General features: G+C 34.1%; 1 protein-coding gene across 4 annotated transcripts in view; it reads left to right on the top strand.

Annotated features, from left to right (window-relative positions):
• Positions 1 to 18,930, top strand: part of LOC118193537 (ralA-binding protein 1-like) — a 125,960-nt gene that overhangs the window by 1,943 nt on the left and 105,087 nt on the right. For all 4 annotated transcript variants that reach the window (XM_085807702.1, XM_085807701.1, XM_085807700.1 and 1 more), the window contains exon 2: positions 6,470 to 6,570. In XM_085807702.1, the coding sequence (XP_085663828.1) occupies positions 6,480 to 6,570 (91 nt within the window). In that variant the 5' untranslated portion in view covers positions 6,470 to 6,479. The remainder of the gene's footprint in view (positions 1 to 6,469; positions 6,571 to 18,930) is intronic.

Raw genomic sequence — 18,930 nt, 5'->3', positions numbered from 1 at the left:
GTAATCAGTTGCATGATTCTGGGAAATTTTGAATCGTGGGGTGTGTTGTAAGCGTTTTTGTGGTGTGTGTTGGTTTGATTCTTTAGACGGTAGAATGGCCGAATGTAGTAAGATTAATTTGAAGTTTCTGTACAATTTGGAGCGAAAGGGGAAAAGAGCTTTTATCGACTGGTTTGTAAATGAAGGTTTACTTAGTAGTCAATATAAGTGTCCTGTATGTAGGAAGGATATGCGTCTAGTCGAACATAAAAGCTGTTTAGATGGATTTGAATGGCTTTGTAGGAAGAAAGGTTCAGATGGTCACTATGTGAAGCGTTCAATCAGAAAGAGTACCCGGTTTGAAAAAAGTCATTTGAGTATGATTGATATTTTGATTTTTACGGGGTTCTGGGTGTACGAAGCGAACTCGAAAATCATAGTAAGTGAATATTTGCTTTTGGTAGTGCTTAAATGTATAACATGTTTTTCCTTTTTTATGTTATTTTATTGTTTGGTTTAAAATGTATTTTATTGAGATTATGTATTTTTGTTTGCCTATATTGTAGAATTTGGTGCTCCTTTGACCTTTTTAAGTGAAAATATATCGATGTGTACATGGACAAAGTAAAGGGAGTGCAGAATGCAAGTTTGTGCAATTCTGGGATTCTTTTTAAAGTGAAACTAGGTCGACGTGTATACGGATAAAGTTAAAAGACTGCGCAATGCCATTTTTGTGCAATTCGGGGATTTTTTTTTAAAGTGAAAATAGGCCGACATGTACATGGATAAAGTCAAAAGAGTGCGCAATGCCATTTTTGTGCAATTCAGGGATTTTTTTTTAAGTGAAAATAAGTCGATGTGCACATGGATACCGAGTTTGTGCAATTATTTGTCTTGTTATTTTGGCTTTGTGTAGCGGCGATTTTTGGCTCAAAAATCACCGCTTTGCAAGCCAAAATAACGAGTCAAAGAATTGCACAAAATCGATATCCATGTGCCACCAAAAATTGCCAAGTTTCGCCAAGGGGTACCCTAAACTATACTTTTACCAAGCAGTTATTTACTGGTGTGTAAATGAATATTTACTTAGTAGCCATTATTAAGTGTCCTGTTTGGAGGAAGGAAATGTGGCTGATCTTTGGAATATGGTAACTGGTAGTTTGGCGACATTTTGGAGGCAATAAAGGTTACTACCTAGGACTTTGGTAATAATGTGAGCAGTACTCAGTTCCAATTACGCATTATTTTGTGTGAGGGAAATGAGAGATCATGAGATATGTCATGTGATATTAATGGACGAATTACAGTTCTTTAATCAGAAAAAGGGGGAAAATTTGGAAAAATATCTGTGGCAGTATATTATTTTGTATTAAGCTTCATTGTGTGTTGTGTGAAGTAGTGTTGAATAATTTTCGGATTGTATGGCGTTGTCTAATATTATTTTAAAGATCCGGAAACAGGTGCACATACCAATACAATAGAGGGCACGTGGAGTGCTATAAAAGTTATATACTTTTTCGCGATCAGGTAATTTCATATGTGCGCAATTCCGAGGCATTGTGATAAAGAGAATTTTGCTTTTTATTTAGCGGAGGAAGTGTGGAGGAAAAATTCGCAGAAAAAATCGTTCAATAATAAAAGTGTATCCACCATGTAAGCAAGATTCTGAAGAAGATTAGGTAAGTTAGTATTTTTAATTATTTGAGGATATTATTTTTATGCATTGTTCTAAATGTAAGGTGGAAGTAAAGTAATTTGGTATTATTCGAAAATTGTTATTAGCAATGATTTAGTTTAAAGTAATTAGGATTGTAAGCTAATTTTTATTAATTTAATGTATGTGCTTATTTATATTTTAAGTAGTGTTTTTGAATTTAATTATATTTTAATTAAATGATAGTTATTTTGTGAATTATATGTTTGTAGAATTTGGTATACGTTAGAGTGGAAGTAAATGTGCATGGAAATAATTTAAATATTTGACACTAAGTATTTGTAACCATTTGTAATGTTTGCGGTATGAATTAGTTGGTGACGTTTGTAATATAATAGATAATGTAGAGGTAAAAGTTTTTGGATATTTTATTTATTTTATACGTGGAAATGTTCATATTTGGAAAGGGTATATACTTTTTCACAATCAGGTAATTTCATATGTCTTCTTTTTACCGGGTTTAAAGATTCAGAAAATTGTCATGCATTTCCGTGAAATTTTTCTAATTTATGAGAAAAAAGCAGTGTTCATGGATATAGTGAAGAGTGTGCGCAATGCCATTTTTTGTGCAATTCTGGGATGTTTTTTTAAGTAAAAATAAGTCGACGTGTACATGGTTTAGTGATATTTTAATTAAATGATAGTTATTTTGTGAATTTTATGTTTGTAGGAATTTGGTATACGTTTAAGTTGAAATAAACGTGCATGGAAATAATTTAAATATTTGACACTAAGTATTTGTAATGTTTGCGGTATGAATTCGTTGGTGACGTTTACAATATAATAGATAATGTAGAGGTAACAGTTTTTGGATATTTTATTTATTTTATACGTGGAAATGTTCATATTTGGAAAGGGTATATACTTTTTCGCGATCAGGTAATTTCATATGTGTTCTTTTTACCGGGTTTAAAGATTCAGAAAATTGTCATGCATTTTCATGAAATTTTTCTAATTTATGAAAAAAAAGCGGAACTACTCTGATATGCGCCCTCAAGTCGCCAAGTTTCTCGCCAAATATTTTTGGGGAGAAACTTCACGCTGCCATATTACTATCTAAATTTTTTGTTTACATTTTGAACTTTTAGCCTAAAATGTCTCCAAAAATGCGGTTTTCGCACATGCAAAAACTACGTTTTGAACACACAATTTAGCTAAAAATCCGAAACAAAAACAGAAAATTTAGATAGCAAAAACGTAAAGTTTCTAACCAAAAATATTTAACAAGAATCCATGTACACAACGACATGTTTTAACTTAAAAAAACATCTATGAATTGCACAATGTAGGCAATGAACGAATCTACAAACTACGCACACCTCGCTTTAATAAATTAACATAACAACAATAAATTTCAAAGAATACCATGTACACAGCATCCTGTTTAAACTTAAAAAAGAATTCTACGAATTGCACAATTTAGGCAAGGAAGGAATCTACAATCTACGCACTCCTCGCTTTAATAAAATAACATAACATTAAATTTCAAATAAAACCATGTACACAGCGTTCTGTTTCAACTTTAAAAAACATCTACGAATTGTACAGTCTAGACACTAAACAACAAAATAAAGTAAAATAAATGTCAAACAATTTAAAAAAAACAACAATAACGACAGAAATTCATGCTAAAGAACCAATGAACATAACATTCTACAAAATAAGAACAAGGATAAATTAAATGCACTTACCATGAATATATGCGTTTTCGAATAGCAGAAATATAAATTTCATACCACCTTTAACATGCCGCCACGTAATCACTATCGTATTTACAAGACAGCCAGACACACTATCCAGAAAATTTATACTATGGTTCACAAATAAATAAAATTACAAATCCCTACTTCTATCATGCACTGCCATTAAAAATAATCTCCCAGACCCTCTTTCCACACTTCCAAATACCCACTACCCCTCAACAGGATAGCCACAATCATATTTCCTTTTGCCGAACTTCAATTCAACAACTACCATTTTATCTTTCTTTCCCATCTTCTCAGACACAGAGGCGAACCAACAAGCTCCAGCGAAAGATTTTTCAACGTCAACAGGGTTGCCATAGAACACGCAATTGCGCCAAAAACCAGCGCAGAACACATATCGCCACATTTGGTGAAATTAGGGCGTATATTAGAGTTGTACCAAAAAAGCAGTGTACATGGGTATAGTGAAGAGTGTGCGCAATGCCATTTTTTTTGCAATTCTGGGATGTTTTTTTAAGTAAAAATAAGTCGACGTGTACATGGTTTAGTGATATTTTAATTAAATGATAGTTATTTTGTGAATTTTATGTTCGTAGGAATTTGGTATACGTTTAAGTTGAAGTAAACGTGCATGGAAATAATTTAAATATTTGACACTAAGTACTTGTAATGTTTGTGGTATGAATTCATTGGTGACGTTTATAATATAATAGATAATTTAGAGGTAAAAGTTTTTGGATATTTTATTTATTTTATACGTGGAAATGTTCATATTTGGAAAGGGTATATAGTTTTTCACGATCAGGTAATTTCATATATGTTCTTTTTACCGGATTTAAAGATTCAGAAAATTGTCATGCATTTTCGTGAAATTTTTCTAATTTATGAGAAAAAAGCAGTGTACATGGATATAGTGTGAAGAGTGTGCACAATGCCATTTTAGTGAAATTCTGGGATGTTTTTTTAAGTAAAAATAAGTCGACGTGTACATGGTTTAGTGATATTTTAATTAAATAATAGTTATTTTGTGAATTTTAGTTTGTAGGAATTTGGTATACGTTTAAGTTGAAGTAAACGTGCATGGAAATAATTTAAATATTTGACACTATGTATTTGTAATGTTTGCGGCATGAATTCGTTGATGACGTTTATAATATAATAGATAATTTAGAGGTAAAAGTTTTTGGATATTTTATTTATTTTATATATGGAAATGTTCATATTTGGAAAGGGTATGTACTTTTTCGCGATCAGGTAATTTCATGTGTGTTCTTTTTACCGAGTTTAAAGATTCAGAAAATTGTCATGCATTTTTGTGAAATTTTTCTAATTTATGAGAAAAAAGCAGTGTACATGGATATAGTGAAGAGTGTGCGCAATGCCATTTTTGTGCAATTCTGCGATGTTTTTTTAAGTAAAAATAAGTCGACGTGTACATGGCTTATGTGTATGTGTTATTCTGAAAAATGCGCAAGGAGTTTGCTATTGTGCACTTTTTCCCAATTTTGCAGTGAATATTTGTCATGATTAAGCAGTTTTGTTAGATAAAATTTCTAGCATAAGTGTAATTCGGCTAGTAGATTGTTGGAAAAAGTGTTGAGTAAATAAAAAGAAAAGAAACATGTCTTTATTTCGTGAAGACAAAATGGCGGCGGAAAAAAAAATAGAGGGTTGCTGTAGCAGAGTTGGTCGCCAAAAAATCGCCAAGTTACCATAATCCAAAGATCAACCGGAAATGCTTATCGTCGAACATCAGATATTTTCGAACGGAGGATATTTTTTGCTCTTATTTTTGTGAATTTATGTGGTGACACCAGTATACATATTCTAGTTCAGATAATTTGAGGAAGCGTTTGGATGCTGTTAAGGAATTTTGTTTGACTGAAGACTCGTAAATAAGGTAAGTGGATATTTCCTTCGTGTAGTGCTAAGATGAATTTCCTTTTTTATGTTATTTCATTGTTTGATTTAAAATGTAGTTTATTCGGATTATGTATTTTTTGTTGGCTGCTCCTTTGACTTTTTGAGTGAATATAGTTTGATGTGTACATGGACAAAGTCAACAGAGTGTGCAATGCCATTTTTGTGGAATTCTGGGATGTTTTTTTAAGTGAAAAATAGGTCGATGTGTACATGGATACCGTGTTTGTGCAATTCTTTGTCTTGTTATTTTGGCTTTGTGTAGTGGCAACTTTTGGCATTTAATTGAAACTTACCAGAATTTGTTACGAACTCTCCAAAACAACCATTCATGGTTCATATGCTTTTAATTTTCTGTAGAAGTAGTTAGTTCCCTTAGAATGGTGATGTTCAGTGCTGATGTTAATTTCTTAAGAGTTAAAAATAGTTTTGAAGAAAGAGAAACAGGTCTGAAGCTGAGTTACTAGAAAGAAGGGAGCTGCATGATGAAATTTCTCTGAATTTAACCTTTTGTTGGAATGGGGTCTGCAGATATTCCACTAACGAGCTTACAGATTAACAAAAGTTTATATTACCGTTTTGGTACTTTCTTATGATCCTCTCTCTAACAAAAAGTTGTAAACTCATTAATGGCTTTGAAGAGCATTTGCAGACCCATTGCTGACTCTTGCCTTTAATACCTTTTTAATTTATTGCCATCATTAAAAAACATCTCTGACATCCAATAATTTCAGTGTTGTACATCAGCCAATTAAACATGTGCTATGCACATACCTGGATTCCCATATGATTATTTTGGTAACATACTGTTTTGCTTTACAAATACTTTTTGAAACTTTTGGGGGAATAATCAGAAGGTACCAATTTTTTTAATATAGTAAAGTATATATGTAATCCTTTTGCGGTTGCATGTAATGTGAATGTAAATCATTTTATATTTTGGAAAACTGTTTTCTTTTTCTCATTTAATATTTTTATTCGAGGTCATTTCGTTTATAGTGCGTTAGAATCAATATCATGTTGAGTGATAAATATAGCTGGTATGTATGAATAAAGTATTTTTAATTTTGACTGTGATGTGTAATTACTGTAACTCGTTTTGTTATATAAAAATTATATCATTTAAGAAAAAATTTTTTTCTTGCTGTAGTTCTCTTAAAATGGATTTTGAAAGTCCTGATGTGGAAAAGGATTTTCCTGGTCTGTATGCTTCTGAGAGTACTAAGAGAAGTTTGTCTCGGGACAGTGATTGTACGTATTCTAATAAAAAAAAATTTTTTGATAATTATAAATGTTAGGTCATATGAATTAGAATGAATCAGTGTTTGTATGGTCCTTAAAGAGTCCTTAGGGTTTTTGAAAATGATTTTTAATCCATAAAACTACTTGAAATTTCATTGAAAATTTGCAAACAATCTTTCTCATTTGGCATTTCTCTTTCCTGTGACTGTCATTTGGTGTCTGAATTAACATTTTGGATGAATATGGAATTCATTCCATGTCTCATGCAGTGAAAACATTGCAAGTTGATGTAAACTATGAAAAACAGTTGGATACTCTGGAATGAAAGTTGAAAATTCCTGATTGCTTTTTCTCACATTCTTTCAAAATAAGTGTTATCAAACGCAGAGCCTTTTTATATAACCCAATATTATCTATTGTGGCTTTAGCTACAGAAAAATCCAAATAATTTTCTTCAGAAAGAGCACAAGCATAGCCTTCTGTCCGTTGCTTCTTTAAAAGTGCCATTTTGCTTCTAAACAAAATTGTTGATTAGCAGACAATAATTTACATATTCAAAAAAATAGTTGCAGAAAATTTTTTTTTTTTTTTTTCCAAGCAGGCAATTTTTTTATATAGCAAAGTAAAGTCATCTAAAACATGTGTGAACGGCTTCTGCTTTTGCTTTTATGATCTTTTTTCTATTCTACAATATAAAAATTGCAAAAATAATTATATGCTTGTCGTATGGCCTAGCATCTGTAGAAAGAAGTTTCTATTTTAATAAACATGTAAAAAAATTCAAAGATATATATCTTAATGCATAGTGTATAATTTCGTAATGTTTTTTTGAGTTATTCTCAACACTGAAATTACTAAAAAAGAAAGATTAGCAACTACTTCTGTATATTCTTGATATGTGCAGATTTTTAGAGCAAGATTTTTAATTAAATGTCAAAATTCTTTTTCAGTAATTCATTTCATAAAGCAAAAAGATTTAAAAAAAAAAAAAAAAGAAAGAAAGAAAGAAATTGATGAAAATATTAAAAAAATTAGCAGATACTTTAGAATTTGCTTCAGAAACTAGTAAGAATATTGATTTGTTTATTGGAGTAAATGAACTTGAAAAGTAAATAAAAGGAAGGAAATAAATTAGTCTAAATAACCAGAAAAATTTTATGTCAAAATGATGTAAGTACTTTGTAGTGTTATAGATGTTTTACATTGTTTAATGTACATTTGTTCTAATATCTTTTTAAAACCTGTGTTGCAAATTATAGACATAATTTGTCTGTCATTTTAAACTATAAAAGTTTATTCATTTGAGATTTCAGTAGTGATGTTTTAATGAATATATTTTAAAAAACGGAAGAACTTTTTACTTATGATTATACACTTTTAGACAAAAGAAATGACGCACCAAGAAGGAGTTATCAGAATGGGACGAAAATCGGTAGAAGTGATGTACATGTACAGAAAACAAATGATTACAGTTTGAGAAAAATTGGATGATTTATTGAAGTGATAGAGCTTCACAAAGTGAAAAAGTCAATAATGCATTTGTCCACCTCTGACCCTTATGCAAGCAGTTATTCGACTTGGCATCAATTGATAGAGGTTGCAGATGTCCTCCTGAGGGATATTGTGTCAAATTCTGTCCAACTGGCGCTTTAGATAGTCAGCGTCCCAAGCTGGTTGGAGGGCCCTGCCCATAATGCTCCAAACGTGCTCAATAGGAGAGAGATCCAGCAACCTTGCTGGCCAAACTAATGTTTGGCAAGCAGTAGAAACATGTGCACTGTGGGGGGCGCGGGCATTATCTTGCTGAAATGTAAGCCCAGGGATGTGTAACATGAAGGGCAACACAACGGGCCTCAGAACTTAGTCGACATACTGCTGTTGGTTGCAACGGATGACAACCAAAGGAGTCCTACTAGGGTCCTACTATGAAATGAAATGGCACCCCAGACCATCACTCCTGGTTGTCGGCCTGTCTGCCGGAAGACAGTCGCGTTGGTATCGCACTACTGTCCGTGGCATCTCCAGATTTGCCTTCGCTGGTCATTGGGGCTCAGTTCAAAGAGGGACTCATCACTGAATACTATTCTACTCCAGTCAGTGACATTCCAGTGCGAATGAGCCCGACACTAAGAGTTCAGTGGTAGTCGGCGCAAGGGGCGCTGTGTCCTCAGTCCCCTTTCTTTGAGCCATCTATGAATGGTCCTTGCGGTCACTGAAGCACTAGTTGCACATATAATTGATGATAATGATGCATCTGGGGCTGTGACATTTGCTCGATCTTCACATTCTGTTGTTTGTCTACGCCTACCGCTTCCTTCTTGACGCTGTGTGCGACCATGGTTCACCCATTCCTGCCAACATCGTCTAATAGTGGCCTCGCTCCTGCTCAAATGTCGAGCTATTTGCCGATAAGACCAACTGGCTTCTTTGAGCCCAGCTACACGACCTCTCTCAAATTCTGACATCTGCGCATTTTGTTTGTCCACCTGTATGCGAAGCATAGTTACTGTCTACCAGAGTACACGAAATGAAATTCATGAAGAATTTATGACCTGGAATCGTAATTTCTCCTCTTAAATATCCTGCCAGTTGCTCAGATCATTTGTGCTGTAGACCATTCATTCATTGGCAGCCAAAATGTAAAATTTTGCATTTTCCGTCAAAACTTGTATGCATATCAATTTGTGTCTAATTTGCTTTATATCTTCTCGGTGCGTTGTGGTGCGTCTTTTTTTTTTTTTTTTTTTTTTTTGTCTAAGAGTGTATAAATATTCTTTAAGGTATATGGAACTACCCTAGTAGGAAAATAAAAAAGAATAGTTATAAAAATTCATGTAATTTTAATTATTTTGCAACTGATGATATGAAACTTGCAGTAGAGCTTTATTTTGTTATACCTGACATATCTTCAGGAAAAAAAATTAAGTAAGTGCATAGGAAATGATACAAGTGCAGTAAAAAAATATTGGTATTACAACATTTCAGAGATGAACAGGAAATAATGATAATAAGAATAAGAAGATGTATGGTCACTTTTGACCAAAATACAAACATTACAGCAATTTTCTATGCTGTGCATTAGATTGACCAGGAGTTACTGTGGTAACTAAGTTTATTCATTTAAATAAATGATGTTGATCAGAATTAATTATAAATCCATTGATTTTATGTTTGGTTTTTATTATGTTAACATCTCTGTCTTGTAGATTAAGCTAATCTGAGAATTTTTAAAAAATGTGAGAATAAAATTACATACATTGCCAATATAAAGTTTTTAGAAAATAATATACAGTATACTATTATGTGGAAATAAATCATTTTAATACATTTTAAGGTTTCCTTTATTTAACATCAGTACAATTTTTCATTGGAATAAATCAATTTTTATGACAGCTGTGCCATTAACCCTTTCAGGACGGGCGTCAAATATCGGCATTCCCTAAGAACGTCTCTTACAGCCGGGAGTCCCATCCATGCATCGCTAGAGATTGCATTCAGAGGACAGGTGATGCGTATGCGCATTTTAAGCTGGAACGTTTTTCTGAAGGCCACTAGATGGCATTCTATGTCCATTTCTTTTGAAATGAACACAGTTTTAACCTTGACCTGACCTTGAGCGTGATATATTCTGCTTGATTTTATATTTTACTCATCAGCTCTTGCGAGGGTGGGGGGGGGAGAGAAAACGTAAACATAGGTGAGCTCTTTAAATCGCTGCGTGCTATTGAAAACATTCGCGTGTCTGATTTATATCCAGTTCCTTTTTTTATTCTATTTTTTCTTTACTATGTACAATGTTTTAGGGTTAGTATGTGGAGTGCTGTTACGTTTTGCATTGCCGTTCAGATATATTTCGTTTCTGCTCTTTTTATTTCGGAAAGCCTCACCTCCGGTCTATTATAGAGGAAAGACGCTATTTATCAGAGAAAGAATACCCTCGTATGGTCAATGAACGATTTATTAACGCAGATGAGAGTGATGATTCATTTTCTAAAGAGTTAGAAAGTGATACTTTTTCTAAGAGTTAGAAAGTGATACTTCTCCGTGCCTCGAGATTTAAAATGCTCAGTCTTCATTTTAAATTTTGTTACTTCTTACTGTAAATAGTCTTTATTGTGTTGTTTTATTAATTTTAAACTTTATTGATGGATTTTATCAATTAAAACTTTGGAATAATTTGAATACCGCTTCCGAAAATTATTTTACAAAACAAGCAATTTTTTAAGTATATTTTCATGTAAAATAAAGAAAAAAAATGTTATTAAGTGCTAATTTTAACATATATAAGAGCTCAAGTAATAATCTAAAAGAATATAAAAAATAAGATGCTAGAAGCAAAACTTTTTTTTTCTGATCTTTTTTTATAAAATTAGGCTTAGCGATGCAAAACCTCCGTCCTGTACGGTGACTGCCTTCGATTCCCTTCTGTCCCGCACAAGCGTCTTAAACAAAGGTGTGCCGTTGCGAAAAGTTAAGAAATTGTGTAAAGGTAAAGTCGAGACTATTAAGTAATTGACCACGCAGTTTCTGTTTGAATTTCAGGGCTAAGCAAAACTCATGTGGGAGTTAAGTGAGACAAATAAACACATCAAATGAATTTTTTATGTACTTCAAATTACTTATAGTTTGAAATGCAGTGTATGAACTTGCATTGTTATGAAGCAGAGTGATGCAATTTTTCATATTTCTTGTTTCTTGAATTCAAGGGCTAATTCAGTCTGGCTGAGTTTACCAAGAAAATGTAGCAATCATTTGTATGCATGAACCACTTTTGTAGGTAATAAGATAATTGTAAAAGTACTCAAATAATTGACTTTATTTTATTTATTCTTTCTAATTTTATAGAAATGAACCAATGTTTATGATACGAAGGCAGCTTTTGAACTAATAGAAGATATGAATCTGTTATGATATGAAGGCAGCTTTTAAAATTATAGAAGTGAATCTTCAGATTTTCTTTACACTGTTTGACGTTAGCAGTCCATTAGAGTTTGGGAAATTGTGTGGTATTCAGTGCATAGCTACTCCCCCCCCCACACTTTTTAAATGGCCATGTAAAATTTATTGCATTGAATTTCTTGAAATGTTCAAAGATGCCTCTTTCACCAGATGTAACATAGCGATTTAAACCGATCATTTGTTGTCCAACATTAATGTTTTGTGTGTCACAGCAGCTGTTTGTGATTTAGCTTATTATTGAGACCCTTGTATCCATGATGGAGTTCTTTAAACCAGTTGTAAATTATTGAAACAGAAGAAAAACATGCCAAAATGAAACATAAAATTAGCAAAGCATGAACCTTTTGTTGGGCATAGATTTAGTCAAGATCTCTATTGATTTTAAAAGCAAACATATACAGGCCACTTTTCATCAGGAGCTAAGAAGTCTGCAAGACTGGAAAGCAACAGGCACAGCAGTCATATTTATACTTGCAGTAAATTGAACAAGAAGGTAGTGCCATCTATCAGCAAAAATAGTGACAAAATTGAAAAATTAAGCTAATAGAATTTTAAAAGTGGTAGGAAGGACAGAATTGGATTTTTAATTCTAAGCAAGATAAATTTTTCTGAATGTGGAAAAGCTTCATGAACTTCTTTAGGGATTAAGCAGACCTTAAAAATCCTTCATTGCATGAAAGTAAAAATAGCTGTTCACTCTTCTCATATATTCCCAATTTAGTTTAAAAAATCACTTATTCCATCTATCGCTAGCTGTGCTGAGATCTGTGCTTTTCCCAAAGTTCACAAAATTTTAATTCTGTTTCAACCTATAGTTTTCAACTCAGGAATGGCACCAAATCCTTTGCTCAAATATTTAGTTCCAGATTTTCTCCTTTACTTTTTAACAATATTTACACTGTAAAAAATTCCTTTGAAGTCCTCAATAAACTTAAAGATTTTTCTCTCCTGTGTTCCATTATGCTTTCTTTTGATGTTAAATCACTGTTTACTTATGTTCCAATCGAGGGAGCACTAAATTGTCTTGAAACTATATTTCGAGAATTCCATTTCACACGTACTGAAATTGAAGAGTTAGTTTCTCTTACTAAAGTCCCTTTGAGTCGAACATGCCCTCCCCCCCAAAAAAAAATGAGTATTATCACCAAATTGAAGGATTAGCTATGGGTAATCAATCCCCTCAGTCCTGTGTTTGCTGACATTTACATGCACTATTTTGAGGTCAAGCTATTTGAGAAACTATCTTTTTGTCTCTGGATTTGCTAAGTACTTGGAAATGACAACTTTGTGCTTTCTGATGGCAATAACGAAGATTAATCCTAGATTTTATCTATTATAGTAAATTTCATCGATTCAGCCATCCAGTTCACTTTTGAAACTGAATCTAACAAAACCCTTCTCTTCCTTGATGTATTTATAATTCGCAATGAATCCGATTTCTGCACTACTGTTTATTGTAAACATATTTCTGTTTGTTTACCACCCCATGCTAAGTCATATCATCTGGCTTAGCAAGAAATTGCTTCTTTTTACTATTACTACTGTCAAAGTTTGTTTCTCAGAACCTTTTACTTGCTAATGAACTCAATTATTTGGAATCAGTTGCCTCTGACCAAATATTTATCTCGCATGGTTATTGATAAAGGCTCTTAAAAGTTTTTCAGCTTACCATCAAAGAAGTTATTCCACTATTAGAAATAATATTAACAACATTGTTGTGCTTCCATTTCATCCTCCTGTCAGTTATAAAATTGCATGGATTCTTCAGAAGTTCAATTTTCAAGTTATTTTCCCTCCTATCAATAAAATCCATGGTTTGATTTTTAAAGATTTCTGACTTTAATTTTTGGGGAATTTATAGCATATCATGTCAGTGCAATTTGACATGTATTGACCAAACTAAAAGAGTGTTAAAGTTTCAAATCAAGGAACATGAATCTTATGTCCGAAACGGTGAAATTAAGAAGTTTTTAATAGCTGATCATTGTTGAAAATTTAATGATAATTTTGACTTTGTGTCTTCAAAAATTATGAAAAAGCTTTTTCAATTGGTGCACTGGATTTTCTTGAAGCTTTTTACAGTTACAAAGATTTATCTTGATAAGTTAATGACTTTAAGTTCAGTCCACTCCTTCCTAATGCTATTAACCTAACAGCCCACCAGTGGCTGAGTGGTAACGTCGCCGAACACTGCTAGTTTGAATCCCATGAATGGGCTGACTGCATGGGCATTTTTGTGGTTTTCTCCATGTGTAACGTATATACGAGCCAGTTTTCCTAAGAAAGTCCTCCACAAAGGCATTCCTGCCCTTAGGGCTTTGCCATAATCACATAAACCAAACCTTATTATAATCTTAACCAATGCTCTTAACCTATTAACTTAATTTTTCATTATTGTTACAATTTTTGCCAATAGATGGTGCTACCTTCCCATTTAATTTACTGCTGTAGGATATAAATTTGACCATTGTGCCCATTGCTTTCTATACTTGCAGATTTCTGTGCTGCTCATGAAGAGGGACCTGTACCTATTTGCCCTCAAAGTTGATTGTTATCTTGACTAAATCTATGCCAAACACAAAGTTGTTGCTTTGCTAATTTTATGTAAAGGGTCACTTTTGATTGGAACTTCATCGCCAGTGGTCAAATTAAGTCAGTTAAATATTACACTTCTGTTCGATTGAAATTTGTTAAAGATAAGTCATAGCTCAGAAAATCAGTTTGATTTAAATCCCTGTTTTGCCACAACCTGATTAGTTTAAAAAATTAAAAATGGTGCCCTAAAAAGAATTTTATTGTATTTCTTGATTTCTAAATGTCAGTAGCCAACCAAGTTCAGATTTGAAAAAACAATCTTCTGAGCTGAAAGTTATTATTTTGGGATTTTTGGCGAACTTAGAAAGGAGTGCTGGGGGATGCCTACACATTCTGATTTCGAAGATTATTTGAGTAGTTGGATAAACGTTTTGCACGTGCAAAATGAAATATCATTGAGAAGACATTTGACGGTTTATGAGAATTGTAGAAATGGAAGAATGGAAACAGGACAGACATTAGTATATATTAAGACCTGAAAGTTATAAAATGTGCGATGTCAGGCAACTGGAAGCAGCGTAAAGACACTGGTGGGCATGAGTGATTGACTGGTCTGTGAATGTCATGAATAGAAGACCGATATGAAGCATGATCATGCACATGACCTTGATAAATTGCATCTTTATGATATTCTTTGCTATTCCAAGCAGAAGTACAATTACAAATAATTCAGAGTAATGTTTCATAATTTATTTAGTGGTTTGATTAGGGGGGGGAATCTGAAAGCTTTCAGATTTTATATTATGCCCAAAGGGGTGTTTTGAAAGCAAAGTAGTAATGTATTACTTAATCATTGCTTAAGTTTTCTTTTCCTACATATGCTGGTTATTCTTCCATAATAATTCTAGGATTGAGAGCAGCCATAGGCCGTCTTATGTTTTGCACATCATTATAATCATAATTGTAAATTCGCAGTTTCCCAGTATGAAAGTAATTCCACACAGGGGTGTGGAAGCAAAATGTTATACAGGGTGTCCACTAAAGTCTGGTATCACCCGTTTAACTGCCGAACAGCTGAAGCTATAGTCATAAAAGTGGTGTCTATTTATAGTAAAGTGGCTATGCGTTACTAGATAAGCTAGCTTACAGCGTCACCTGGTGGAAAACGGAGAAGTTAGTGCCCTTATTTAAAAAATGATGCAATATAGGAAGAAAAAGGGAATTACAAAGTTGTAGAGCATCGATTCAGTATGAAAAGGCACCTTGTGGATATGAATGCTAAAATCAGAACGCTGAAAAAGAACATTTGTTTCTTCACGATTGCCAAAACTGTGGCTTCATAAAACTTGAACGAAAGGAGAAAAAATTACTTTTTGGATGAAAAACGAACAAACATCACAGCACAGTGGTATCGATTATAATTCGCAATCAAGAGGACTGTGGTTCAAACTCCACGATGTGCATCCTTGTACTGATTGTCTTTACAAACAGAGTAGACAAAATGCAAATCGCGTTGCAAAATGCATCAACTCAACACAACTTGAGCTTGGTGTGCAAATTTGTGCATTATGCAAATAGTGTATGAAACATCATACCTGTTCACCTGAAATAGCTATAAAAGACATATTTACTCGGGGTTGTATGTTGAAGTTCGTGGTGTGATTTTCAAAATATGATATTTGTGAGATGGTTCTATTTTACAGTGAATGTGGGCACAAGGCATGAATGGCAGCGTGGTTGTATCAGTAACGTTTTCCTGCAGGCCAGCATCCTTCATACAAAAACATCATACAGGTTATGAGACTTTTAAGGGAGACAGGCTGCATAACTAGCCAACTTCAACCCAGTCGACCAGCTAAGGTAGGGCGGAAAGTACAACCAGAGGATGCTTTATCATACTCCTTCACATATTCAAGCAACTGCACAAGGGAGATAAGTAAGCACTGTGGCTTCTAAAAAAAAGTCGCATTTGGAAAATCCTAAATGAATTAGGTGCTCATCCATACTGGCCATTGCCTAATCAGGCATTACCGGACAGGGATCCCGAGAGACATTTTGCAGGATGCAGCTTCGTTATGAACTAGATAGAGGTCCAGCCAGCATTCATGGCAGATATAGTATGGGCAGATGAGGCATGCTTTAAATGGGATGAAATGTACAACACAACTTGAGAAACAACTTGAAATGTACAATAAGCAAAACATTCATTACTGGGCACTGGAAATTCCGTCATGTTCTCTGACATTTGACATAAAATATGGTTTTCGATTAGTATTTGGTGTGGAATTTATAATAATAGGCTAATCAGCCCAGTATTTTACTAGGGTACATTAGCGACCGCACGATACTTAGAACTTCTGCAAGATGTAATACCCAATTTTGTTGAGAACCTGCTGTTGCTTCAACTCTGGAATAGATGGTTCCAACATGACAGTGTACTTGTGCACAAGACATCATAAGTGAAGTAGTACCTGATGGAGATATTCAGAGATCGCATAATCAGGTATAGTGGTTTCGAAGAGTAGCCTCCATGTTCACCTCACCTGACTCCAATGGACTTTTTCCTGTGAGAAAATCTCAAACAGCAGGTGTATGCAATCCCTCCACAAACACTGCAGGACCTTCAGTCACATATTACAGATGCTTGTGTAGACATGTCACCTGCTATGCTACAGAGCATGCAACATGAAGTTCTAACAAGGATCCAGATGTTCATTTCAGCTGACGGAGAGAAGTTTGAACGTCGAAAGGTAGCTTGCGATAACTAGTTGTTTTTACTTTCTAAAAATGTTTCATCATGAACAAATGAACGGGCATTTAAAACATTCTGTTCTTAACATTCATGTTCGCAAGGTGTCTATTTGTACTAAGTCAATGATGCTTTACAACTTTGTAATTCACCTTTCCTTCCCATCTCTTATCATTTTTGAGATAGGAATGCTAGCTCTGCCGTTTTCCACCAGGTGACACTGTAAGCGGTCTCATCTAGTAACACATAGAAACTTTACTGTAATTAAACACCACTACTATGACTATAGCTACAGCTGTTCGTCAGTTAAATGGGGGGCAACGGACTTTTGTGGGCACCCTGCGTGTATACATACATGTACATAAAAGTAGCAAGACAACATGAATTAAAGAGACCTTAATGGTCAAGAATTTTGCGCATTGGGCTGCAAAATTAAAAAAAAATTTAGAAGTAAGAGGAACATTTAAAAGCTTATGCTAAAAAATTCATTTGACTCTTAGTTCCTTAGCAAAAAAGTAAAATCAATCAACATCTAGAAACAATAATAAAGTAGTAAAAGCAAACTCATAAAAACAAAATGTTAAAATTACAAGTCAAGATGACTTCAAAATCAAAAAGGGGTTAGAAAAAATTAAAAAAATTTAACTCACAAAGAATTAAAAAAGGACTGTTGTAAAAATTAAACGTATTACAAAAATACATGATATGTACAAAAAATTGCAATGAATGGTAAATAGCGTAACTCGAGGTTTGTGCCGGATTTATCAAGGGAAAAGCGGCTCAAAACTCGAATCAAGTTAAAACTTATAGCGTGTTTCATCAAATGATAATAATTAAGACTATAAATGCAATTTCATTATTGGAAAATTCGAACTTTGTGATCTAAAAAAGTTTGTTAAGTCTCAATTATATTGCTCTTTTCCCTATACGTATATATACACACTGCCCTCCAAAAGTTAAAGAACGGCATGTTTTTTGCATATAATTTGAGAAAGCAGCAACATAGAAACAAGAAATTTGTTGGAAAGTTCACTAAACAGTCCTTTAATGAATGTAACATAGAATGCCTTTAAAGTTCAGCACAAACATGAATTACAACAAAAAATTGCATCTTTAGCTCAGAAATCCAGTCTTGGAGAAACAATACAGCACAGTCTTTTGAGGAAAAATATGGTAGTTACATTACAAAAATGGACTCTAATAAATAATGTGTGCACCCCTACTGCAATATGTTGGCGGCAGCGACGTTCCATACTGTCAATTAAGTTTTTGTCAGTGAAATGGGAAGCAATGGCCAGACACAAAAAAATCCTTGTTCAAGCTCATCAGTGACCTCAGAGGAGGACTTAAAGCAGCAGCCTGCCTCCCAAAGTATTCCCAAAGATGCTATATCAGATTCATGTCTGGGGACTGTGCTGACCAGTCCATCCATTCCATACTGTGACCCTCAACATATTCTTCAGCAAACCAAGCTCGATGTGGTCACACATTGACATCCATCAAAGGAAATCCAGAATCATAAACAGCAGCACGTGGGAGGACATACTCATCAAGGATCTCGTCTCTATATCTTACACCAGTCAAAGTTCCTCCAAGGAACACATGCAGTGTGACCACCGAGAGAGATCCCAGTCCAAACCATTATATCAGCACCTCTGTAACTGTGTCTTCCCACTATGTGGCATTGGTTGTATCTGGGGCATTGTTCCCTTCAGGTCAGTTGACAACCTGAATCACTCTCTAATGTGAACTTGGACTCGTCTGAAAAGAGAACATATGCACATTGTTGACTGGTCCAGGAGAAGTGCTCTCTTGCCCAACATAAACGAGCACCTCTGTGTCCATGGGCCAAGGGGACACAAACAACTGGTCATCTTGCATAAAGACCTGAATTGTGCAGTCGTTTGCATACTGTAGTAGCTGAGATTCTTGTTCCTGTTGCCACTAAATGATCCACCAAGAGCTGAGGCACAATAATGTTGCTCCTCCTTTGGGCCGAAAGAGCTAAATAACGGTCTCCCATAGGTGTTATAACTTTTGGTCTGCCTAAAAAATGTCTTCTAGCCACAGAATCCTCGGTTTCAATATGATTTCACAGTCGGTGGACCACATTACGAGAGACATTG

The sequence above is a fragment of the Stegodyphus dumicola genome, chromosome X1, assembly GCF_044657685.1.
Source record: "Stegodyphus dumicola isolate Sdum_Otavi_A_Nest chromosome X1, ASM4465768v1".
NCBI classification, from domain to species: Eukaryota; Metazoa; Arthropoda; class Arachnida; order Araneae; family Eresidae; genus Stegodyphus; species Stegodyphus dumicola.
This window is presented reverse-complemented; position numbering and strand designations above follow the sequence as displayed.